A 27,152-nucleotide genomic window follows, 5' to 3' on the forward strand; every position below is an offset into this window, starting at 1 on the left:
TGTGTTCAAACCCAATGAGTTTATTGATGTAAGAAAGTTACAGGGGCACTAGACCTGGTGACTGAGTTTGGTCGCACTTATTCTTTTCATTATGCTATTTATTCAATTATTTATTGTTACTTTGCATTACTGTCTAAGTTACCGACTTAATATACTTTTTATGGCAATGATAATATGCACAGTTTCACTACTGTTTTTTAAATGAAGGTATGCAAGGATATAAACACAGACGGATCATGGCTTCGGCACCAAACAAGTGATATAAAGTATTTTATTCTTTTATTTAGTCCTCATTAAATTCCGTTTTTATTTCAAATAATATAAATGTTTAAAGTTTTTTGGAAAAGACATCTAACTATGCCCACACATGCAAACCCACGCAAAGAACCATCAACCTATCCAGCATATGTTTTAAGCTGCGGATGCCCTTCAGCTGCAACCCATCTCATTACTGGGAAACACAGTCTTGCATTCACACATATACACTATGGCCAATTTTGTTTATTCAGTTCACTTATATATGTATTTGAAACCGGAGCACCTGGAAGAAACCGATGACAACACAAGGAGAACATGCAAACTCCACACAGAAATGCCGACTGGCCCAGCTGGGGCTCGAACTCTTGTGCTGATTCAAATTTTATGCATTTGCAATTTTTACCTGTACACCAACTGTAAAAATAAATGATCAAGCAGTCTTGACAGCATATGTTATTAGTTTATTGTGACTTAAAAACTAAGTTAATCATTCATTCATTCATTCATACATTTTCTTTCAATCCCTTTATTAACCTGGAGTCGCCACAGCGGAATGAACCGCCAACTTATTCAGTGTATGTTTTAGGCAGCGGATGCCCTTCCAGTCGCAACCCATCCCTGGGAAACAACCATACACTCTCATTCACACACATACATACGAACAATTTCAGCTTACCAATCTGTTGATTTTAATGCTTAATGTAATTTTTGCACATTTGCCTTAAGTGCTTTAAGCAGTATTAATGTTTAAAAAAATTGAATATTTTGTAATTGTGTCTGGTGTAATGTCAGTAGTACTAAGAACAATTGGCTTTCTTAACAATATGCAGGTCAGACACTTAAATTAGTTTTTTACATGTATGTTCATGTGCTTTGTCATTTTAAATGTTTTTTTTTTAAATAAGATAATTTAAATGATTGAAAAGTAATGTTTTTACAACTAAAAAAAATGTTTTAAGCATCTCCAATGTTTTAAATAAAGAGTGTTTATTTTGTTAATATTTTGTAATTGTGCCTTTTTATGTCAATAGTACTAAAATATATATATATATATATATATATATATATATATATATATATATATATATATATATATATATATATATATATATATATCAATAAAATATTTAGGATAAAATTAAAAGGTTTACAGTAGTTAACTGTTTACTTTTTACAGTAATTAACCATTTCAGACACTACGGTAACATGCTGTAAACTGATTTACGGTTGTAAACTATAAAGCTCAAACACAGCAACAGCTTTTTACATCAGGCCTTTACACACAAATTAAGCAGTTATAAAGTTTACAAACATTTAATATTCCTTTGAAATGACCTTTGGTGCAATAAATAATCATAAATAATAAAAAATGTTAAAATATTATTTAAATGTATTTTATAACTGTGAAATTTAATTACTAAATAATAAAGCCTTAACTTGCCAAGAAATGCTCCACTTTACCACGGTAAAATAATGCCCCCACTTACAATATTAGAACCTGGTCTATATAACCATGGAAAATATGTACACACAATAACATCAAAGTTGCATATTTGTAAAATAAAGAAAATAAACAAGATGTGCTTTCTCTCATGCAGCCTCCGTAAAAAAAGCACGTCAGCAAAGAACTGGCTACTTGACGAAAAGAAATGCATGCAGTGTCGGAAATGTTGGTCGGGCTTCTCGCTTTTTTAGATAAAAAAAAAGATCTCAGAATAACCTACTGGCCTAGGCTATTTTAATATCTAAAACAATAAAGCATCAAAAACAAAACTTATATCAGCACATACAAATTAAAATATTTTAGAATATCATACATGTGGGGTATATTTAATATTTTAATATTAGAAGCAGCACTAACAAAACTTTCATAGGTACAATCCAGCACAAAGGAAACAAGACTATTTTGGTAAATAGGGAGCAACTGGGGTCAAGAGACCTCTAAACGATCTAATATTTTTTTAGGCCTACAAATAATATGTTTTGGCAGCACAAACGAGCAAAAACTGTGAGGAAAAGAAAATAACAAATTCGTAAACGAATATAAATATCTGATGTTCATTTCCACCGAACAAACCAGCACAAATATTTTGGTTATATCTAAACAACTAAAACCGATAAAGTGTTTATTTAACTGCACGATCCAGCACAAATCGAGTAAACAGAAACGAATGTCATCAGTTTGGTGTGATTTAGAGAAAATAATGGGATTGAGAGTGACGTCGCAGATCCCGAAGTGTTTTAATTAAGCAATATGTAAACAATAAAAATGAATGAAGTGTTTATTTTAAGGGCACAAATCAAGCACAAAGGAATGACACCAGTGTGGCATGATTTAGGGAAAATAATGGGATGGAGTAACGTTGCGGCTCCCGAAGTGTTTTGATTAGGCAATATCTAAATAATGAAAATAGATCGAGTAAATTGGTATGAATCTGGGTTTGCTGAAAGATTGAAATGTTGTCTACAAGACCCTAGTGAGCTATTCAACGCACCCTTAAGGACTGCTGAGATATAGCGCAACCAATTGGGCCAAGAGTGCAATGGTACATAGCTGTTTTTGTATTGCTTTATTGCGATTTATGACAAGTTCAGAGGTCAATAAACTGAAAATGGTGCAGTAATTTCGTATAAATCTGGGTTTGGTAATAGATGGGAACATTGTCTACAAGACCCCAGTGAGATAATCAGCGCACCCTCAAAAACTGTTGGGATATCGTGCCACCAATTGTGCCAAGAGTGCAATGGTACATAGTTGTATTATGATTTATTGAGTTTAGAGGTCAATAACCAAAAAATGGTACAGTAATGTGGAATGAGAAATTCATTGCACCCTCAGAGACTGCTGAGATATAGTGCCACCAAATGTGCAAAGAGTGCAATGATACAGCTCTTTTTGCCTTGCTGTATTGCAATTTAGATTAGATTAGATTAGATTAGATTCAATTTATTGTCATCACACATGTACAAGTACAAGGCAACGAAATGCAGGTAAATGGAACCCCCCGACCGTGCACAGACATCACAACTCCAGGGAAGACAGGTCACGGGAGGTGGAACAGGAAATAAAATAGTCAGGAAAAAGAGGCAAAAAAAAAGTCCCTCTCACCTTGCTCTTAAGTTAGAGCACCGTGAGATCAGGGATAAGAAAAAGCCCCAGCAATCTAGCACAAAAAACACACCGACAAGACATAACATTGCCACAGGGGATGGGAACAGGGGGTGTGGAAATAGTCCGGTAAGGGCGGGCAGCCATCAGGTCCTGCAGCCATGGAGGCGCTGGTCGCAGACCTGCTCACCCCCTCCAGTGGGTGAAAGCATACGAAGGCGTTGGATTTGGGGCCAGGAAGTGTCGTGCTATGTATCTGTGTGTGTGTGTGCGTAAGCCTGTATAGTCCAACAGGTGTCCTTGACGGGGAGCAGGAATTTCAGAGCGTCTCCTTATCTTGCTATCCGGGAGAAGTTGTTTTCCTCCAGCCGAGGCCGTCTGGCAGGAGAAAAGAAAACACAGGGAAGCCGAAAGAGTGGAAAGATACTTCAACTTTAGGTCAATACCTGCCAATTTCACAGATATTTAATGTCCATCACATGTCTCCAGATCTGGCCAAATTTTGTTGCAAAGCTGCTAACTTCACCCCGATGTTTTCCAGTTTGCGATCTAATATTGCAGTCTGATTATTAGCAAGCCTGCCCATCAGCGCTTCAATCAAGCCGGCCAGCCTGGTGGGGTTTTGAGCAGCACTGACCGCTTTCATCATTCGTCGATACGCCAGGGCCCCGCATAAGCCCATCAGCAGAAACCCTGTTATCAAAGTTCCGAATAGGTAAATGTCTTCAATATCCTCCAGAGACAGAGCAGCCAGGCACAGGACGCGCCACTTCTCCCACCCGTCCATCACGTATCCAGCTGCAAACGTCCCCGCAGGACATGTGGGCTCTCCCGAGCCCAAACTTCTCGTCGAGAAGATGGTGTCAATCGCATTCAGAGACCAGTTGATCAAATCCATAATTCCTTATTTGTTTGGATAGCAGGGCACGGAGAGTCTCAGAGATAGAATAAGACAAAGACAAAAGGAGCTAGCGAGGAGAGATATGGGACGGAGAGGGAAAAAGTGCGACCGCCTTCGCCGAGAGCCAAACAAACATTTATGGCAAGTTTAGAGGTCAATAACCAGAAAATGGTACAGTAATGTAATATGAATCTGTGTGTGCTAATAGATGGGAACATGGTCTACAAGACCCAAATGAGATGTTCAACACACCCTCAGAGACTGCTGAGATATAGCGCCACCAATTGTGACGAGTGCAATAGTATAACTGATTTTGCCCTGCTGTGTTGCGATATATGGCAAGTTTAGAGGTCAATAATCAGAAAATGGTACAATAATGTAGTATGAATCTGGGTTTGCTGATAGATGAGAACATTGTCTACAAGACCCCAGCGAGATATTCAACGCACCCTCAGAGACTGCTGAGATATAGCGCCACCAATTGTGCCAAGAGTGCAACGGTACACAGCTTTATTGCGATTTTTGGCATATTCAGAGGTCAATAACTTAAAATTGGTACAGTAATGTGGTATGAATCTGGGTTTGCTGATAGATTGGAACATTGTCTACAAGACCCCAGTGAGATATTCAACGCACCCTCAAAGACTACTGAGATATAGTGCCACCAATTGTGCCCAGAGTGCAATGGTGCATAGCTGTATTACGATTTTTTGCATATTCAGAGGTCAATAACTTAAAATTGGTACAGTAATGTGGTATGAATCTGGGTTTGCTGATAGATTGGAACATTGTCTACAAGACCCCAGTGAGATAATCAACGCACCCTCAAAGACTACTGAGATATAGCGCCACCAATTGTGCCAAGAGTGCAATGGTGCTTAGCTGTATTGCGATTTTTTGCATATTCAGAGGTCAATAACTTAAAATTGGTACAGTAATGTGGTATAAATCTGGGTTTGCTGATAGATGGGAACATTGTTTATAAGACCCCAGTGAGATATTCAACGCACCCTCAGAGACTGCTGAGATATAGCGCCACCAATTGTGCCCAGAGTGCAATGGTACATAACTGTTTTTGCCTTGCTGTATTGCGATTTTTGGCAAGTTTAGAGGTCAATAGTCAGAAAATGGTACAGTATTGTGGTATGAATTTGGGTTTGCTGATAGATTGGAACACTGTTCACAAGACCCCAGTGAGATATTCAACGCACCCTTAGAGACTGCTGAGATATAGCGCCACCAATTGTGCAAAGAGTGCAATGGTGCATAGCTGTATTGCGATTTTTTGCATATTCAGAGGTCAATAACTTAAAATTGGTACAGTAATGTGGTATGAATCTGGGTTTGCTAATAGATTGGAACATTGTTTACAAGACCCCAGTGAGATATTCAACGCACCCTCAGAGACTGCTGAGATATAGCGCCACCAATTGTGCACAGAGTGCAATGGTACATAACTGTTTTTGCCTTGCTGTATTGCAATTTATGGCAAGTTCAGAGATCCATAACCTAAAATTGGTAGAGTACATTGATATTATTCTGGGTTTGCTGATAGATGGGAAGATTGTCTACAAGACCCAAGTAAGATTTCAACGCACTCTCAAAGACCGCTGAGATACAGCACCACCAAATGTGCCAAGAGTGCATTGGAACAACTGTTCTGCTGTGTCAAAATTAACTAGTGGTACCTAGCCTGAAAATGCTGGTGTTTAATTTGTGTATTATTTTACTGTGATAGACAAGAACAATATGTATAAGCGTCTTGTAAAATATCTATTTTTTTTATAAAATACCAACAATAAGCTTATTAATAATAATAATAATAATAATAATAATTTTTATTATTGTTATCATTATTATTAGTAGTAGTAGTATATAGTGTATGACTGTGGATCTTTCCCAGAGATAGGTTGCAGTTGAAAGGGCATCCGCTGCGTAAAGTTGGCAGTTCATTCCGCTGTGGCGATCAAAGTTTAATAAAGGGAATAAGCCGAAAAGAAAATGAATGAGTACATATACACACACTTAAATAAACACAGACACAAGAAAATGTATTGTATTGTATATATATATATATATATATATATATATATATATATATATATATATATATATATATATATATATATATATATATATACTATATATATATATATATATATACTATATATATATATATATATATACTATATATATATATATATATATATATATATATATATATATATATATATATATATATATATATATATATATACATATCCTATATATATATATATATATATATATATATATATATATATATATATATATATATATATATCCTATATATATATATATACATATCCTATATATATATATATATATATATATATATATATATATATATATATACATATCCTATATATATATATATATATATATATATATATATATATATATATCCTATATATATATATATATATATATATATATATATATATATATATATATATATATATATATATATATATATATATATATATATATCCTATATATATATATATATATATATATATATATATATATATATATATATATATATATATATATATATATATATATATATCCTATATATATATATATATATATATATATATATATATATATATATATATATATATACATACATATCCTATATATATATATATATATATATATATATATATATACATACATATCCTATATATATATATATATATATATATATATATATATATATATATATATATATATGTAGAGAGAGAGAGAGACATATTTTACACACATATTTATAAATAGGTACATATTTATACATTTTCATAAGGTATATAGATTAATTGGCATTTATATGTCAGTACGGCGACACAGTGGCGCAGTGGGTATCACGTTCGCCACACAGCAAGAAGGTCGCTGGTTTGATCCTCGGCTCAGTTGGCGTTTCTGTCTGGAGTTTGCATGTTCTCCCTGTGTTTGCATGGGTTTCCTCCGGGTGCTCCGGTTTCCCCCACAGTCCAGACATGCGGTACAGGTAAATTGGGTAGGCTAAACTGTCCGTAGTGTATGAGTGTGTGTGTGGATGTTTCCCAGAGATGGGTTGCGGCTGGAAGGGCATCCGCTGCGTAAAAACTTGCTGGATAAGTTGGTGGTTACTGTGGCGACCCCGGATTAATAAAGGGACTAAGCCGACAAGAAAATGAATGAATGAATGTAATCAGTACAATATGTATAAGTTCATTGTAAAATATTTTTATTTCACTACTACTACTACTAATAATAATTATAATTATAATAATAACAATTATTATTAAATCATTATTAAATCATTATGTATTAGCATCTTTATTTTGTATAAATTTATGACATAAACATAATATTATTATCTTTAGTGTTAAACATTTTTAATGTTAAAATACACACACACACACACACACACACACACACATAGTTTATAGTACACATATATAGTATGTAGTAGGCACACAAATACATATAGGTTTCAAGTAAAACAATAAATGAATAAGCAAAAAACTTGGCATATAGCACCTCCAACTGGGCATTTATTGAAATGTCTGTATTTTTATACTTTTTTTTTGTCTGTCTTATCAATGTATAGAATTATACATATTTATACATATGCAGACGCATGACATATATACTATTAGCCTGTTGTGTAGAATTAAAGACAACACGGTACAGTAATTAATTATGCAATAGCTCATTTAGTTCAATTCACATTCATTTGTATAAGGTATATAAAATGTGTATAAAAAGTGCATTGTCTGTTCTTTGAAACAATAGGTTTAACAAAACTAGAATTGTATTTACAGGCGTGGGTGTCTAATACAAATTGTAGTATTGTAGTATAGAATACTAAAAAACATGCAGTACACTATAAAACATGCAGTAACTTTTACAACTTGAATAAATTAAAAGAATTATTTTGTAACTAAAATCTTTGCAGAGGCAGGCACTGTCTATACATAGGTGGGTCATGTGAGGTCTTCATACAGGACAATATTTCTGAAAAAAAAAAAACAGAAATATACTGTACTCAAACGATGGCACTGTCAATAATAATCAATGATGTACTTAGATTTCATGCTTACAGCCCGTTTTCTATATTATATAAGTTTCATTTAGCCTTTTTCGTTTTTCAAAAAGGAACACAAATAAACACGGTCCCTAAGTTGAGCGCGAATAAGAAGCTGAAAAACAGAAGCGTCGCGGTTTTTAAGGTGGACCGCATAGCGTCAATAAGAAGCTGCGAATAAGAAGCTGGATTCAGCCTCGTCAGTTAGCCTAGAACCTCATGGATAGGGACAGATGTTCATCTGTTAGGAAGTACGTAACTTTAGCCTTACCCTTGGCAGTCTTTTCGAACATATGTTCAATATTTTTGCGATAATGATGCTGCTGCCTGCCTTTTCTGCCTCTCTTGCTCTTTTCGACCTATAGCGTTACTCTATATAGACAAAGATCATAGTTCTAAGCTCTTTGGTATGGATTGAAATGTGACCACTCAGTGGGTTATGTCACGTGACTTGCGGCTTTGAGGCCATAGTTATTTAAAATGACACTTTATTACAATATATGTTAAATATAAATATAATTGTATAATAAAAATATTATATAATATTAAATTACATAAAATAATTAAAAGGACAAATTCTGGACCTTTTGGCCGTGGGGGTGGTTCGTTCGAACCACCCGAACCCCCCCTGGCTACGGGCATGATATTCAAATATTAAAATGAAAGAGCTCTTTTTTTTGTTTAAAAAATAATTTGAACAAACTTACTGAATATCATTCTGAGAAATATTTTCTTTAATAAAAAAACAGTACTAAAATCGTTTGATTTTAGCCAAACGTACCCGACATTTTGTATTTTGCCACCATTAAGCTGATATTCTGTAATATTCAGGCTTTTCATAAATTTGCACACTGTGACAAATGTATATCATACACTCACCGGCCACTTTTTTAGGTACACCTATTCAGCTGCTCATTAAAGCAAATTTCTAATCAGCCCATCACATTACAGCAACTCATTTAGGCAACTCACAACTCATTTAATGCGTTTAGTCATGTGGACCTGGTCAAGACGATCTGTTGCAGTGTAAACCGAGCATCAGCATGGGGAAGAAAGGGGATGAGTTTTTCAGAAACTGTTGATCTTTTGGGATTTTCACGCACAACCATCTCTAGGTTTTACAGAGAATGGTTCTAAAAAAAGAAAATATCATGAGAGCTGCAGTTCTGTGAGTGCAAATGTCTTGTTGTGGAGGTAAGGGGAATCCATCCTGTCTTGTATCAACAGTTCAGGCTGGTGGGGGTGGTGTAATGGTGTGGGGGATATATTCTTGGCACACTTTGGTCCCATTAGTACCAATTGAGCATCGTTCCAATGCCATAGCCTACCTGAGAATTGTTGCTGACCATGTCCATCCCTTTATGACCACAGTGTACCCGTCTTCTGATGACTACATCTAGCAGGATAACGCGCCATGTCAATAAGCGGGAATCATCTCAGACTGATTTCATGAACATGACAATGAGTTCACTGTACTCAAATGGTCTCCACAGTTACCAGAACTCAATCCAATAGAGCACCTTTGGGATGTGGTGGAATGAGAGATTCGCATCATGGATGTGCAGCCGGTAAATCTGCAGCAACTGCGTGACGCCATCATGTCAATATGGTCCAAAATCTCTGAAGAATATTCCAGTACTTTGTTGAATCTATGCCACAAAGGATTAAAGCAGTTTTAAATGCAAAACAGAGTCCAACTCAGTACCAATCAGGTGTACCTAATAAAGTGGCCGGTGAGTGTAAAAGAGGGAATCGGCTTGTTTATTGGTGAGCATTGCCATGAGGTTGATATTATAACTAGTCAAACAAGATCACAATATAGGCCTACATTAGATTACACAAAGTGAACTCACTGAATAAATTAAATACAATATTATATCTATGAACTGAGTAAAAATGTCTGAGCAGAGATAAAGATAATAAGATCTTGAAAATAACCATTTGTGCTAGAACTTTACAAGCTTCTAGGTACCACTTATTTTAAGTGGAGGTTGTTATAGCTATTTTAAGATAAATCATGATTTTCACCTGCTTATTATTTGTGGAAGCTCGCTGCGTATAACACTTGCACGCAGACAATGGTGTGAATTGTAGTCGATCCGCCTCTAGTCGGCGCTGAACACTTTCAACTCCGACTGCAGGAAAGCAATGACCAAATTTATGGGTTTTGCACCTTTTGATCCTCACTTCCCAACCCAGTCTATCATTCACAGTTCAAGACATTCTGAAAATATGATGACAGTTTAGTACTGAATAAATCCTACCAAATGCTACTAAGTGAAAACAAGACGCTCGATGTTAAAAACTCAATACAATGTACATTTTTCTCTCAAAAGTTCTGTATTGTATACATTTGCTTTACTTGGAATATGAGAGTTTGTTTTCACCACCGTCCAATACTCAATCTTTCCCAAATCTTGACTCAGCAACCCAAGTGTCCAGAAGCCCTGAAGTGTGACTTTTTTTGGTCTTAGATAGCTTATTTAATTTCAGTTTTTAGATATTTCTTCCTATTATTTAATGTAATTTATTTTCAGATTGTGTCATTTTATATCTTTTTTAATTTAAAAGTATTTGATTTCTTTGATTAATTTCATTTAAATAAGCTTATTCTACAGATTCTAAGATTGATTCGAAGCTTATTCTAAGATTTACTTGATGTTTTCATTAATAACCCTTTTAATTCAGCTCAAAATATTTCACATTGGGTGTTTTTGCTGGACTCTTGTGGGGAAAAAAAATAATCTAGCATGAAATTTCATCATTCTTGTCACTAGATGGTCTCATAGCTCTATATGAAGAAAATAACTTCTGACATACGTGGTTTTAAAACTCATTACCACATACTTGAAGCTAGATGGCTAAAAATGGGTTACTTAACAGAAAACAACCTATATTTTAAAATCGCACAAGTGTAATAATATTTCATTTAGTGTTTTTCATAATTTTATGATAAAGTTATGTGGGTCAAATTGACCTGCGAGTGACTCTTTTGTTTCTCTTTTACCTTAATTACCTACTTTTTTCAGGGCAAATAACCCGATTTCCCAAATTAGGATTAACAAACAGTCAATATCACATAGGAGACAATTAGGAAAGAACTTTTAACAGAAAACCCTTTGGTCAGAGTAAGTGTTTTATTAGAATAAACTGCTGTGTGACATGCAGCTTGTGTAAGCAGACTGGACATTATATTTACTTCAGCCATAAGCCAAAATAATCAAATAAAAAAATTAACTTATCCTCCAGGTATGATTGTGTTTTGAATGTTCCAATGCCTTAAGAGACTCAGCAGGTGCCGCAGATCCATCGGTCATCGCGCAATGGCTTCACTTCTTCTTGGGCTGATTAGGTGTGTTGAATTTGAAGAAGATGATGTCGCCATCTTCCACAATGTAGTTTCGGCCCTGCTGTCGGTATTTCCCTGCAGCCTGGAAACATTTCACAACATCATCAGTTCAGCATTCATCGGTTAACAATTCCCACCAGTTTCTCCCAGTCTTACTTTAGCTGCGTTTTCACTTCCTTCCTCCTTAAAGTCTGTAAACTTCATGACTTCAGCCATAATAAAGCCTTTCTCGAAGTCTGTGTGGATCTTTCCAGCTGCTTGCGGCGCCTTGGTGCCTTTCTGCAAGTTGTTCAAACACAAGCATAACATTTAAAATAGTGAAGTAGAAATATTTACAGCTTTTAAATGTATTTCTGGACATGCGTCTTAGTTGTTTTGCTCACCCTGACGGTCCATGCACGAACTTCATCAGGTCCTGCTGTGAAGAAGTACTCCAGCTGCAAGGCTGAATACCCACTCTTGATGATCTTAGTCAGAATACTGAAACAAATGATTTAAAATGTAAACAAAGTTATGATTAAAGGGGTTAGTTCAAGCAAAAAAAATTAATTCTGTTATTAATAACTCATTCTGCCGAGACCTTTGTTCATCTGTAGAACGCTATTTAATCTCTCTCATCCTCCATAGATAGCAACAGTCCTTAGTTGTTTATGTCCAGAAAAGCAACATTGTCAAAACATTCCATGTTACTTAAATGGTTTAACTCGGGTCCATCCGTCGTACCTTGCCTAAATGATCTAAGATGATTTGGCAGATCCTGGATCTTTTAATCTTGATAACTGATCTCTGGCTAATTTGGTTTTTCAAACAAGTTAGTGAATCAGATTAAAATGTCTGGATGAACTGATCTGAGATCGCTGCATGTTTTGTGAAGGACTGATCTATCTATCCTCGAAATCATGATCAGCAATGCAACGATTGGCTGACAGAACAGCAGCGTAATGACATCATCTGATTAATATTCAATTATCCATGTGAGCAAAATTACACAAAATTCGTAGTAAATTTTTTGTTAACTATGATACGCAATAACTTTCTACTTTTGTTGTGAGCTGCAGGCTTTAAACTTTCATGTGTCAAGAGTGTTTAGCAATTTATATAGTTTTACTTTTCTTTATTATAGTAGCCTATTCAAGGTTCTTAATAAATAGCTGCTTTAATTTTGCATCAACAAAGCATATTGATATAGGTAAAGGTGTCTAAAACTTTTGTGAAGCATCAAATCACCGGCATTTAAATTGTCAAAGCATGTACAGGACTGCATAAATTATTATTCCTTTCCTTTAAATAATAAAAAAATAATAAATTTGGCCATATCTATTATCATACACAAATTGCAATAAAACTGGTACCTTAAAATAGTACGCATTTGTATCTAAAAAGTCCATATTAATAAATGTTCTCTTTGAAGCCCTTGGGGAGAGAACACCCCTGTTTTGTATATCAGAAAATATCAGCATTCAGGACTAGGGATGGGTATCATTAAGGTTTTAACAGTATTACTACTTTTATCAATACCACTTATCGGTTCGGTACTTTAACGGTTCTCTTATCGGTACTTTTTGTAGTGTTTTTTAATAAAAAAACAAAAAACTAATTGAACAGAATTAACAACACTTTATTTTATTATTACATTTTTAAGGTAAAATAAAACAAAACCAATAATTGTAAAAACAAATGATATTTTTTTTCCTAGTAAAAGAATGTACAATGGTTTGAAGGAAAATTACTCCATTTTTAACCATTCTTCTGGAGAAAAATCAACATGTTTGACTATCTGGCAGAAGTCAGGATCTTTCTTGGTTTATTGTGCTCCCTGCAGTTGAAAATAAACATTGATAATGTTTATGATTTTTCATTAACACATTCACATAACAGTGTTTTGGGAGTTAACTGTGCTTTTAATCAGTTTGCAATTGCATTAAAAATAAGCTGTTTATTACTTATTAATAAGCATATAGTTTATCATTAGGCTATTCATAGGCTATATTTGTGAATACAGCTGATTTAAAAGCATTTTTATTGTTTAAGATTCATTTAGGCTACTGCAGAAAAAAATACTGTTTTCATTTTAACCGAATGTGTTTATTACACCTACTTAGGTGATTGACTGCTGGCATAATGATGTGGATAACGTAACGTTAGCATTAGTAGCTAGGCAGTCAAAAACTTTTCAATACTTTCCATTGCAGTTAATTCACTTTTGAAAGATACTTTCACTTAGCCAGATTGCTTGCGTTTCCGCTTAATCAAGAAAACAACTTATTGCGTTTGATACAACGGGCATTTTCGCTGTCCACTCGGGAAATACAACCTGTTTGGTTGAATTCACAAGCTTACGAGCTGTGTGTGCGTGAGTCTGTGCCGCGAGGTATGTGCGTGCGCTTAGCGCAAGCCTCCACTGAATGCGCGCGCGTAGCCAAGAACTGTGAAGGCTTTTATACTTGACACGCTCGCCAGAAATACGAGCATTTCTCATGTGAGATTGCCAACTGTGCAGACGAATATCAAATTTACAAATAAGAAAAGAATGGTCAGTTAAATTATGCTACTGTAGGTTATGTTTATTCAGCAATAATTATCCAGTATCGATAGCAGAACCATTAACGTCAGAGCTTAACGATACTTCAGTCTTTTATAATGTAGCACCTAAACCGATAAAGTAACGAGCTTTGGTTCTCATCCCTATTCAGGACTCACTTTCAGTATTACCTTTCCTTGAAATGACCTGATAATCCTGTTTATATGAAGTTGTTTATATGCTGTGACAACTACTCAACTTCAAATGATTTTTGAAGAACGAAACGATCCTGGATCATGTCAAATCTTCAATAACCAAATCCAGCTAATTGAGTATTCCATGTATGAAGGTTTTAAATGAAGCTCCAAGAACACGTTTGTGCACCAAAAAAAAAAAAGTCTTCTCTTACATGTCAGGCCAATTTGCACCTTTACTATGGTCAATATGGTGTCAATTAGAGTCAGTGACGCAACACACAATAGCTACGTTTCCAACCTCCTTTTTTATGTACATTTTGGATATGTGCATAAAAAATAAACAAAAAAAATCAGTTGATGGAAATGCCAAGATGCGCATAAATTATCAAAACGCATAAATGCGCATAACTGAGTAGGATAAACTTTTTATTAGGTAAGAAAAGTTGCACATAAACTATAATGGAAATACTTTTACCGGGCTAATTCCAGTATGTGCATTTAAAATAAGTCATGTGATGGTAAAATGTGTGTGAATGGACAAACCAGCAGGCTGAACACATTGTAAAACATTTGAAATGTTGTTTTGGTTATTCTGAAACACCATAACCTCTTTCTGCATGTGTTTTTTTTACATTTAAACTGTATGCAGTTTTTATTTCTCTTTGCTATTTAGGCTTATTGGAATCTAATTAGAATAAAAATCCAAGTATCATCTTATATATAATGTACTTTTAAAAAAAATGATGTCCATATATGTGGACGCGTGGTCCGAATTTACTTAACACTTTTTCTGATTTTTTTAATGCATATTTAACATAGACTTTTTTTTTAACTTGCTTTGACTATCAGAGAGTAAAAACAACAATTTTTCCCATTTTGGACAGTTAAAAATAGTGTTTGGGACATTTCATATGCTGCAAAACAGTTGCAGGATGACACTATGTCTGTAACAAAACATAAAACATTCAAAGTATTTTAAATAGCCACTTAAGAGCTAAAATGTGCTGTCCGCATTTGTGGACATTCAAGCCCTAGGAGGTTAACTATTTCAGTATTAGTGTTATTATATTAATGACCAAGAGAGTCAGTGCTCTGCATCTCACGTTTTCAAATGCCACCACGCATTCACTGCGTGTCATGATTGTCTTCTGAGGTGCAAGTCATTTATTCAATAAAGAAAAGATTCACGCAGCTTCTCCTACCACAGCAAATTCCATTTTTACTGTTGATATTTGGCACCATTTAATCAGGAAGTGACAATTTTGGTAGCTTTGGATGGAAACGCTGCTTCATTTGCACATCTTTTATGCGATAATCCAGTTTTGCGCATAAATTTAACTCGCATTTTTGGATGGAAACATAGCTAATGTCATATTGCCCGCAGTAAACATGTACCTTAACCTGACATGACAGGCAAACAAATTTTTATACTTTATTTTGGCGCACCGACGTGTTCTTAAAGCTTTATATGATTACAGTTTAACCACTGAAGTCACATGGAATGTTTTGACAATGCTTTTGATTCATTTTCTGGATTTCAAGACCATTTCTATCAATGAAGGATGAGAGAGCTCTTCGATTGCATGTAAAATATCTTAAAAAGGACCTATTATGCAAAAAAAAAATCCCTTTTATAAAGGGTTTAAACACAGTTGTGGGGCAGCAGTCTGTGAGTATAACCAGCTTCTAAATGGTAAAGTATTAATCTTATTTTTTATAATCACACTTCATGAAAAAGGTTCGCAGAAACACTTTGATTGGGACTCTCCCTTTGCTCACGTCATCAGAGGGGGAAAGCCCCGCCCATTAGTCTTCCTCATTAGCAAAGGAGGTTAGTCTTGTTTTTGAATCTGCCACTATGCTGACACACAGGCATTTGTAGCTCCGCCCTCTTTTGAGAAGAACACGATCTCATTTGAAATTAAAGCGACAGTCACCAAAATTGCACAACTAAGATCAAAGCATAAAGGGGACAGTTTCAAAGAGTTATAAATCATTATTGGGTATTTTGAGCTGAAACTTCACATACACACTCTGGGGAAATCAGAGACTTATTGTAATTAGAGGCATAATAGGTCACCTTTAATTTGTGTTCTGATGAGAGACAACAGTCTTAGGGAATTGAAACAACATGAGGATGAGTAATTAATACCAGAATTTTTATTTTTGGGATGAACTAACCCTTTAAGTAATGCAATGAATAGTGTTGTGCTACTGTAGCAAAGTCTAACCTCTGTGTTTTGTTCTCTTCACAATATTTCTGTTTCTCTTCGTCAGACATATCTTGATACTTGCTCTCAAAACCACCACTCAACGGGATGACCAGCGCACCTGGATCATGAGCGTCAACCCACTCCTTGATTTTAACCAACCTATAAAAGAAAAGACAGCAAACGCTTTATTTAGGGGTCTAAAACATAATTTAATGGGAGCTTGTGGCAAATATGGCACAAAAAAATGCACAAGCAAATTGAGATAAGGCCGGTTAATTGGTTGGGTACTTTTCAACTAATTTATTAAGGTTTTTGCAATTGAAGTAAAAGTTATATTAAACCTTTAAACAGACAAAAATTTCATTTCGCAACATTTGCTCACACTCACATTATCATTAATTTTTTCTTTATTATCATTATATTTTCTGAAAAATGTTGGAAAAAAGCAGCCTTTGACATCTATAGTAGGAACAAAAAATACTATAGAAGTCAATGGCTATTTTGTTTGAAGAATACCTTTCATTGTGTTCAATAGAAGAAAGAAGCGCTCAAGTGTAGAATGAGTAAATAGCAGAACTTTTTTTCTGGGTAAACAATCCCTTTAAAGTCTATGTTTTGCAGCATGGAGCCTTATAACCAATCACACGATTCTGGTCTATATTCACGTTACTAATAACATGCTCTAGATCAGGGGTGTCCAAACTCGGTCCTGGAGGGCCGGTGTCCTGCAGATTTTAGCTCCAACTTGCCTCAACACACCTGCAAGGATGTTTCTAGAAAGCCTAGTAAGTGCTTGATTAGCTAGCCCAGGTGTATCTGATTGGGGTTGGAACTAAACTTTGCAGGACACCGGCCCTCCAGGACCGAGCTTGGACATGCCTGCTCTAGATGATACAACTGTGCTCTTGCAATTAAATCTAAAAGATGAAAAAAAGAATACCATCTAATACCATCACTAAAAGTATTCACTAACAGCAGATAAACATGTAATCTCACCATTTGTTCTTTTTCCTGATGAAATCTTTCTCTGAGAGGTTTACCAAGTAGATCATTGGCTTGGAGGTCAGGAACAGATGCTTATTCAAGACCTCAATCTGAAAAACAAATCAAAAAAACAGTTAGCCAAAACCTTAATCTGAGCAAAGAAAAAAAACTTCCCAGGTTTGTACAGAGTTCGGCAGTGATGATACACTTTTTTTGCCCAGGCAGAAAAAAAAATGGCAAAATCAGAAAAAAAAAGATCTTTCATTTGATTTCTGGATTAATGGAGAATATAAGTGAACCAAAAATTAAAATAAATAAATTGTTTGATTAATGAATTAAGTTTTATAGATGCAGGGGTAGTTTTCCTGTGATGTGTAATGATGTTTAATGTTTCCAACATTCTCTGTAGTCCTATTTAACCATATTAAAAACACACACATGGGTTATGGACATTATCTCTTAAAATTAAACATGACAATGCACTGAGCTTGTGTTATCTACAGAACTTTTTACAAGGCAATGCAACACTGGCTCTGGGGTGATTAAAGTGTAAATACATTTATTATCATTTGTTATCGTCGCTTCTGTTGCAGAACACTAAACAGATTAAAAAGGAAATTAAAAAAATATTTGAACCTCTTTGTCGTTCCATTCATGGTAATAACGGACATGTTTCTTTTCATCAACCACCCAGGACTTTACTTTACACATGATGTCCTGCAAGCGAAAAAATAAAAACATAAATGAAATGAAAACAGTCAGTTCATGATATAGCTCACAAAAAAATGAAAAAACATAATTTACTCACACTCAAATTCAATATTTAAACTTTTATGAATTTCTTTCTCCTGTTGAACACAAAATAAGGTATTGTGAAAAATGTTTTGAAGAAAGCGGCCACTGACATCCATAGTAAGAACATACTATGGAAGTCATTTACTATTTCTTCCAAAATTCTTCAGTATATCTTCCTATGAATTCAACAGAAGAAAGACACTCAAACAGGTTTCATTTTTGGGTGAACTATCCATTTAATGTATAAAGCTTTTAATTTTTCAAATGGACAGAATTTGATAGAGTGGGATTTATAGTTCACTCACATATTCAGGCTTGAGTTTTTTGTCTCCGCCCCTGACAGCGGTTTTCTCCAGCTTATCTATGATTGGCCCGATCATCTCTTCGTCTTTCATCCTCAGCTCTTCATGAATGATCTCAATATCCCTCACTGGATCAACACAGCCCTCCACGTGGATAATATCTTCATCCTCAAAAGCTCCTACACACACAGTTACATATGTATATTAACAGACTAATTCTGTTTAAAATAAGAAATATAATGGAACAAGCCCCCAGGTTTCCCAGAAAAAAATAAATAAATTCCAGATTTACAGAGGATACAATTTCTTTTTTTTTTCCAAGTCATTCCAAAATGACTTGGTAATGTCTGGTACATAGAGCCATTTACTTTGGATATACAAAATATTTAAATATGAGAATCCAGAATGAGTACCAATAAAAGTAAATAAATAAGTAAATAAAATTTGGGAGTCAAATATACTTTAACTACATAGTAATAAACTATGGAAGCCCAAACCTACAAAAACAATAAGTAAATAAATAAATATACAAATATATAAATAAATAAATAAGTAAATAAATCTATAAATTCCTGCATAAATAAAACAATAAATATGCAATTAAATAAATAAATGTATATTTACATCCCCCCCCCCCCCCCTTAAGCGTTTATTCATTCTTGACCTTAGTTGCGCATTTACTTTTCCTCAGCTCAACATGCTAATGGGAGGGTGTCTGTCAATCATCAGAAGGCGGTCTTTATGCCATCATTGGTTGATCGTTACAAAAATGTTGCATTTGATTTTTTGACTGGCTTCTGATGATGTTAATTTTACCAAGTATTTCAGCTCTGGATCAAGATATTTGGGGTTTTATCAACTGTTTGCGACAGTTTTATCAATAGTTGTTTTCATCTTTAAAATACTAGTGCTTAAAATGCTTTTTAAATTGTGTCTAGTACTCCAGATGAATACTCAAAAATTGAATAGTTATTCATTAATTACTCGAGTTTCTTTTTTTAAATACAGGCAGCTGCCAACACTTAACTATTAGATACTGGTACTTAATAGTAGGGATGCAACGGTTATCTGTTAAAAAACATATCGTCCCGTTGTCTTCCCACAGTTCGGTTCACCCTGTCATCTGAGGTTGAGAATATGCATTATTAATATTGGCTTGTTAAAAAAAACAACGGCAACAAAGCAGCTCCGCCTTTGTATGCTTCTGATTACCTTTCACAAGCATTGCACGTGAATGTGCAAATCTAGTATGTAAATCTGTTGCTGACATCATGTGTCAGTGTGTGTGTGGAGTTTCTGTGCGTTTTAGCATGGCAAGTGAAGGAGATAAAGCACAAGTGTGCAGGTGAGGCCAAATCACAGCACATTGCTGTCAGTGTTTCAACAGACACTCAATATAAATTCAGACAGACACAAAAACATAACGAATGCCGTTTTTTGTTGTTGTTGCTATAATAGCCAAGATCAGTGGTCATTAACAGGCGGATCTAGGTCCGTGTCCAGACCCAGAAGCATCCCATACGGACGCGGATGCAGGTCAGTTACTTCAGTCCCGCTTCTGCTGGGTGTTCTTCTGCGCCCGATCACTCTCACTATTCACTCTGTTTACCCGATGTCTGCTAAGAACTGTTTTCTTCTCGACTGACTGTTCCCGCTGAATTAAGAGAGAAGAGCCGAACGCTCTCTCTTTGCTTAAGTTTCATTCACTACGATGGCGCTGATAAGTGCAACGGAGCTCTCTGGAATCATAACAAAATCATAAAGAAATCAAATATAAATGCGTTGTTGCCTTGGTAATGTAAACAGAAGTAATCAATACTTTAAAAGTGCTTGATTGTTAAGATATGTTGACTGTCGAGTCGAGATGTAAAATAGAAAATTGGTAAATTTTTGCTTTTTCTCTATTTTCTTTAGCACTTTATTTGAACATACAATTTTCAAAATGCCCTACTTTTATTTAATTAATGTGAAAACATGCAAATCTACAGTCATGTGTAAAGCTGTTGCATTGTGTGGCGTTTGCTACCCAATAAATATGCTTATTGTTTTTTGAATTCTTCTGTAGGCATTTTCTTTTAAGCATAGCACAAACCGTACCGTACTGAAACAGCGACCCTAATGGCTCGTTTCCACTGACCGGTACGGTACGGTTTGGTTCGGTTTGGTACGGGTCACCTTTATCAGGCTTGCGTTTCCACTAACAAGGGTACCCTTTTGGTGGGCGTGGTGTATGACAGACAGTTTCAGTCGACGTCATTCTCGCTCGAGGAAATGTCTACAATTAAGCTGTATGGGTCACTTATATATCATATGAGAAGCTCTTCTCACACAACAGATGCTTCATACACATAAATGCTTGTGTATAAATGTTTATTAGTAATTTTTCAATGAACATGAGTTGATTATAACTGCAGATCAATGACAGTGCGAAACAGCCTACTGTAACGTCTGTAAGTATATTAAATAACTAAATAAATGAACATATATAGACGCATACAGCCCCTTGCAGTCTCCGAAATGTTACCAACTACAGAAGAAATACACACAGCAGACATTTTCGTCCGTATTTAGGTTCAAAACAATACAAATTATAGCGTAGTCAGTGAAAACCTCTCATCTGTGTCTGTAATCTTCCGCAGCACACGTAGCTTCTGTTAGACAGTAATTCCGTCAATCTGAGTTCATAATAGTCCAAAATGTGAAGATAATAAGTTAGTTATACATTTTGTTCATGTTTGCCGAAAAAATAATGTGCTCCTTTTTTTCCGGCTTCTCCTTTGTTTCTTCACGCTTCACTCTCGCGTTTGTCGGTGTCTGACAGGATCGGGTTTTAAAAGCACATCAATAATCAAGCGCAGGTAATTATCATCAGCTCAAGAAGTTTGTTATTTCAGATATAATGTTAGAGACGCGCGCGAACGCTAGCAAGAAAGCGAAACCGCTCGCGCCTCAGACTGCCTCGTTAAAAACTACGGGGCACAGGGTAAATCTGCTCTTCTTCTTGGCTTTGTGGCTGCTTATCAAGACGACGACAAGGTTTGTTTGAGCCCATGTCGACCATGGCTCGTTATTATATGTATATATCATTCCGCTGTAATGTCTCGGCTCGTCGGCTGTGTATTTCAAACATGGCGGGTTTTTTGTTTTCATTCTGGCTTGTTGCGTAAGCGAATGACGTATCTCTGTAAACCAATAGCGTTCAGCTGCGCGTCTAGCTCCGCCTTTTGGTACCCTTTCACGTCTTTGGTACCCTTTCGAAAGGGTGCCGAAAAAGTGGTACGGTACGGTTCGGTTCGGTACGCTTTTTGACAGTGGAAACGGCTATAAAAGCGTACCAAACCAAACCGAACCGTACCGTACCACTCAGTGGAAACGGGCCATAAAATCATGATACATAGCGAACCGTGGGTAGATTGAACCGTTGCACCCCTACTTAACAGATACTCATATCTATTGAATAGAATTTTATAGAACTTTATTACATACTAATATTTATTCATTAGATACAAATCCTTATTTATAACATTCTAATATGTGTACTTTGATACAATTTGTTTAGAAATGAAAAACAAGTACATTTTTGTTACTTTTGTTAGTAGTTTAAAAAGGATCTAATAAATAAGCACTATTCCCTATTGTTTATGTAGTAATAAATAATTATTAGCATCTAAAGATTAATAGTATATAAGCACTAGAAAAAAACTCCTTAAAATGAGCTCTAATAGCTAATGAATTTAATAAAATATGCATACTGTGCTTTTTAACACATACTAGTTTAGATTTTATTTTAGGTAACATTCATTTTATTGCAATAATCAAAATGATGTGTTTTGTCCTTAACAATTAGCTAGTTCTACTCACGGGTCATGTGAAAGATGGCATCACAGGCAAAGATGTTGGAGAGGAAGGCGTTACCCAAACCCTGGCCCGAGTGAGCTCCTTTTACCAAGCCAGCAATATCCACCACATTCAGGAACGCTGGGACCTTACTGAAGGAAAGATGTACAGAAATTACCAACATTGGAAATTAAAAACATTGTGTCACTGCTGACCAAGACAATGCTGGTAATTGTATCATGTATCTACGCACCTGGCTGGTTTATGGTACTGGCAGAGAAAGTCAAAACGCTCATCTGGAATGGGCACACGGCTCTCGTTTGGGTCGATGGTGCAAAAAGGAAAATTCTCAGCCGCTGCCTGACTCTTTGTCAGAACATTGAAGAATGTTGACTTTCTGGACGAAACAAACATAGATTGAGATGAAAAACGCGAAACTTTGATTTACATAATGAACAAATATTTCAAATATTTAGTTCAAAGAGAAGGGGTTTTCAAGAATATAAAAAAAATGTGTAATACAGCTTTAATAGATATTTTCTTTACAATAGAATGTTACTGTTATGACAAAGAAAACATCACAAATAATGTCATTCAGGGGAACAGTACCTAATATTTTTATAATACTTATTTGATCACAAATTAAAAGACTCAAAAAACAAACTAACTGTCATTTAAATCTTTTTATTTTTTTATGGTTTTCACCTTTAATGACAGGGCAGTGAAGATTAACAGACAGGAAAGCGTGAGGAGCAGAGAGAGGGGAAGGATCGGCAAAGGACCTCGAGCGGGGAATCGAACTCGGGTCACCGTGAGCACCTGGGTGCTATATGTCGACGCACTAACCACTAGGATATTGGCTCCGACTGTCATTTAAATCTTTATTCTTTGCCACTATCCTTCAGATTACTACATTTTACCCCTTGTCACAAATTAATTTTTGTTAGAAAGAGAAAAATCATAGTAAATACAATCTAGTAAAATTAAGTATTATTCGATTTTCTGTGGCTCAGTGGTTAGCACTGTCACCTCAACAAGAAGGTCACTGGTTCGAGTCCCGGTTGGGTCAATTGCCATTTCTTTGTGGAGTTTGGTTGCTTCGGGTGTTCTGGTTTCCCCCACAGTCCAAAGACATGCACTATAGGTAAATTAACCAAATTAAATATACGAAATTGGCCGTAATGTATAAGTGTGTGAATGCGAGAGTATATGGGTGTTTCCCAGTACTGAGTTGCAGTTGGAAGGGCATCCGCTGTGTAAAACATATGCTGGAATAGTAGGTCGGTAGGGTTGGGTGATGTCGACCAATTTGGCATCGTACGATGTCTAATGTGAAACATCACGTTGGATGATGGCATAATTGTCGTAGGTGGCAGTGAATTAATTATTTATGAATAATTCAATTCATTCATAATTAATTACTTATTTGTAGCCTACCGTTTCAACTACCTGACCCACATGTTCATTGTTTTACCCATAACCCATAAATCATAAATAAGTACAGATAAGTTACACACAAATTACCACCTGTCAATCACTTTTTCCGCAGGACTCTGGCATGAATAGGCAGAGTGATCTGTGTCGTTATAATGGCGTCGACAAACTTGGTAAAAAAGGTGCACAACTAACAGAAACTAACCAACAGTATCTGAAGTTTTCGCTAAAATTTCAAGCGTGATAGGGAAAGATTGAAGCAGTATACTGACACTCTGACACGTTCCTTGATAAATTCAAAAGACAGAAGAGTCATTAGACAGAGACAAGATTAATTAAATATCACGTTTAACAATTATAGTGAGATGAGATCCAGCAGTACATCCTTGATAAACTGACCGACGTGCACTGCATTCTTAGGTTTTGTGCTCAAAGCACGCTGACTGCCTGGAGCTCAGATGTCCGCATATGCTGCAGCGCGTGCCTGTGTGTGTGGTGCGTTTATAGCGGTATAGAGAGAGATCTTTTCAAAAATGCTAGGTTAAGCGCCAGTGTGGAAGTGGATTGTTTTCATTCTAAAATGCCATTTTAAAACATATTAGTGTAAACAGGGCCTTTAGTGTGTATTTTAGTGAGCGGGTTGCTGCTGCAACGGGGGCGGGGTGGAGAATCGCGATGCTGGCTCAGCATCGAGATGTCTAACGGCTATCAGGGATGGACGATTGCATAGTCTATCGACCCAACCATAGTTGGATGTTCATTCTGCTGTGGCGATCTCTGATAAATCAGAGACTAAGCCGAAGGAAAATGAATAAAGGAATATATCTTATTCAGATAAATGTAAACATACAACAACTCCAATTATATGTTTACATAAATATATCAGCTACACTTAATGTATTGTCAACAAAAGTGAGCATATTTTATATTGTAATGTTTAGTTTTAATAACATTACTGTATAAATGACACCAAAATTGCAGAAATACTGCCAAAGATATGTCATAACACCACACAGTCAGTAATATGTCATAACAACACTTTACCTGCATTTAATATGCTTCCCATGTAAATAAAACTACTTTAGTAAATCTAACATGAATAGAGAAATGTGAAGCCTCATGTATGACCCGCAGAGACCCTGATGACCTGAAATCGCATCTCAAAAGTATGTTTTTTACAGTATTAATCAAATCCAGACATGCAGTACTTTAAAACCTTTCATAACTCTCCTGTTGCTTCATGGGATAGTTAAGAGGCCGATGTATACAATCTTAACAGATATTATAGTAGATCAGGGGACTTTTAAAAATACTCTTTTTGCACAAGTAAAGATATCGAAACCCTTCTTATAAGTTGTTTGTGTAGGCTTGTATTTTACAGTACTGTAAAATACCCAAAATGCCTGTCAGTGTTGTTAAGCAATTTAATTTGATTAACCAAAATCACATTTGTGAATCTTTTCCTCATAAATGCAAAATATAATGGAACAATTGTTTTGTTCTATAGAGAGCCAAACTTATTCTGATGATTAGTATTATTTCTTTTGGGTTGTGCAGTTTAACTTAAAAAATAATCCACAAAGTTGTATACAGTAAACTCTAATTTGTGTTCAAATCCATAATGCATTTATATTTCCTCATCTAAAATATAAAACACATTAGCAGATTGATACTTTTCTGATCCCTTAACTCCGTGGTTAGTTGTCGTGAAAAACGCAAACACATTTTTATATGCTGTTAACATAAAGATTCTCTGTCAAAATATGTTTTAGGTTTTTACTGTGAACGTCTGGACTTTCTAATTGAACAAACTGCAACCTCGTTTCCATTCTAAAACCTCTGTCCATCCTCATGGCAGGATGATGTCATTCTCATAATGGCCCAGGATCACGTCATCATCCTTCAATACATTTCATACAATACAGCATTACAACTTTGCGTTAAGCACAAATAAAACAAAACCACATCCAGCATTCGCAACTGATCAGTCTGACAGCACTGCTTCTACTGCTGTCAAACCAAAGATACAGCGCACATGGCTTGAAGTGACACATACCCTACATTTGGCAGCCCAACAATTCCAATTTTCAAGGAAGTCCCAAAACGTCCGATAAGAGGTGGTGGTTTTGGTCCATCTCCTCCCTTCTTTGGAGGCATCTGTGAAGAAAATGACATAACATTACATGGCATAATTAGCCAAACAACCCAACTGGTCATGCAGCCACCACACCTTTTTAGGAGCCATGGTTAAATGTTGCCAGTACTCAAATAGATATTGGCATAATAATTAAAACACTGTAGAAGCCAAGTAACATGTAGCTTCGTTAGCCTAGCTAGCTGCAGTAACTAGTTGCCATTTCACGACAGTCACACATGTGGGGCCAGGCTCTTAAAATAGCCCCCGCACTGAGAGTGTAAGTTGACCGGCCATATTAACTGTATGAAAGGCTAAATATAGTCCTCTCCCAAGTACGAGAAGGCATAAGTATATAATATTACTGAAATCCCTGTACTACAGCCAAGTGACAGTCAGGTTATTAGAGCCAGGATAGCTTTACTGGTAACTAGGAAGCCAAAAAGGAGACACATGGACATCCAGAACATCACCACAACCACCATCCTGGTTCATTACTGTGTAGCTGGTTAGCATACCGGTTATATGAATGAGCCAATATGCAGCAAAACTGAGCATATAGCCAAACATAGCACGTCTACGCGATGCATATATTAATATGGTAAATATTACGTCTATATCACCTTGATTTCACACTATCTCTGTCAGAAGATGGAGAATTTCGTTGTGCTCAAATGAACACACGCTGCTCCACACTTCGGCCGATGAAACGGAAAGAACGCGCATACCGGAAGAGTCCCGAATTCTCACGTTGTGATTGGTCGAACCGGCTGAAGATGTAACGACGTTAGGGAAAAAGCAGAGAAGATGACGTAAACAAATATGGAATGGTGTGACAAAATCTTGTGTATATTCCATCCTCATAATCTTTTAACCAAATATGTGGCTTGAAATTTTTAACATTGATTATAATATTTCTAAAATCCTCTTTAAACTCTTCAGATTCCATTCTTCTTGCTTGAAAAACGTGTTCTCACAATTTTAACCTCCTTTTTTGGAAGAAACGG

At 35.7% G+C, this 27,152-nt stretch overlaps 1 protein-coding gene across 2 annotated transcripts; it reads right to left on the minus strand.

Moving 5' to 3' along the window:
- Positions 1-11,497: 11,497 nt before the first annotated feature.
- ola1 (Obg-like ATPase 1) lies at positions 11,498-26,879 on the minus strand. Of its 2 annotated transcripts, none has more exons than XM_056459574.1 (11): positions 26,769-26,879; positions 26,068-26,168; positions 22,831-22,974; positions 22,602-22,729; positions 18,744-18,919; positions 18,280-18,360; positions 17,656-17,753; positions 16,678-16,818; positions 12,112-12,208; positions 11,885-12,007; positions 11,498-11,810 (listed from the first exon to the last, which is right to left on the minus strand). In XM_056459574.1, exons 2-11 carry the CDS (start codon positions 26,166-26,168, stop codon positions 11,709-11,711), a joined length of 1,191 nt encoding a protein of 396 aa, XP_056315549.1. In that variant the 5' UTR covers positions 26,769-26,879; the 3' UTR covers positions 11,498-11,708. The 2 variants fall into 2 exon arrangements, with proteins under 2 accessions (XP_056315549.1, XP_056315548.1); XM_056459573.1 differs by lacking the exon at positions 26,769-26,879 and adding an exon at positions 26,242-26,360.
- Positions 26,880-27,152: the final 273 nt, after the last annotated feature.

This window comes from Danio aesculapii, chromosome 6 (genome assembly GCF_903798145.1).
Source record: "Danio aesculapii chromosome 6, fDanAes4.1, whole genome shotgun sequence".
NCBI lineage: Eukaryota > Metazoa > Chordata > Actinopteri > Cypriniformes > Danionidae > Danio > Danio aesculapii.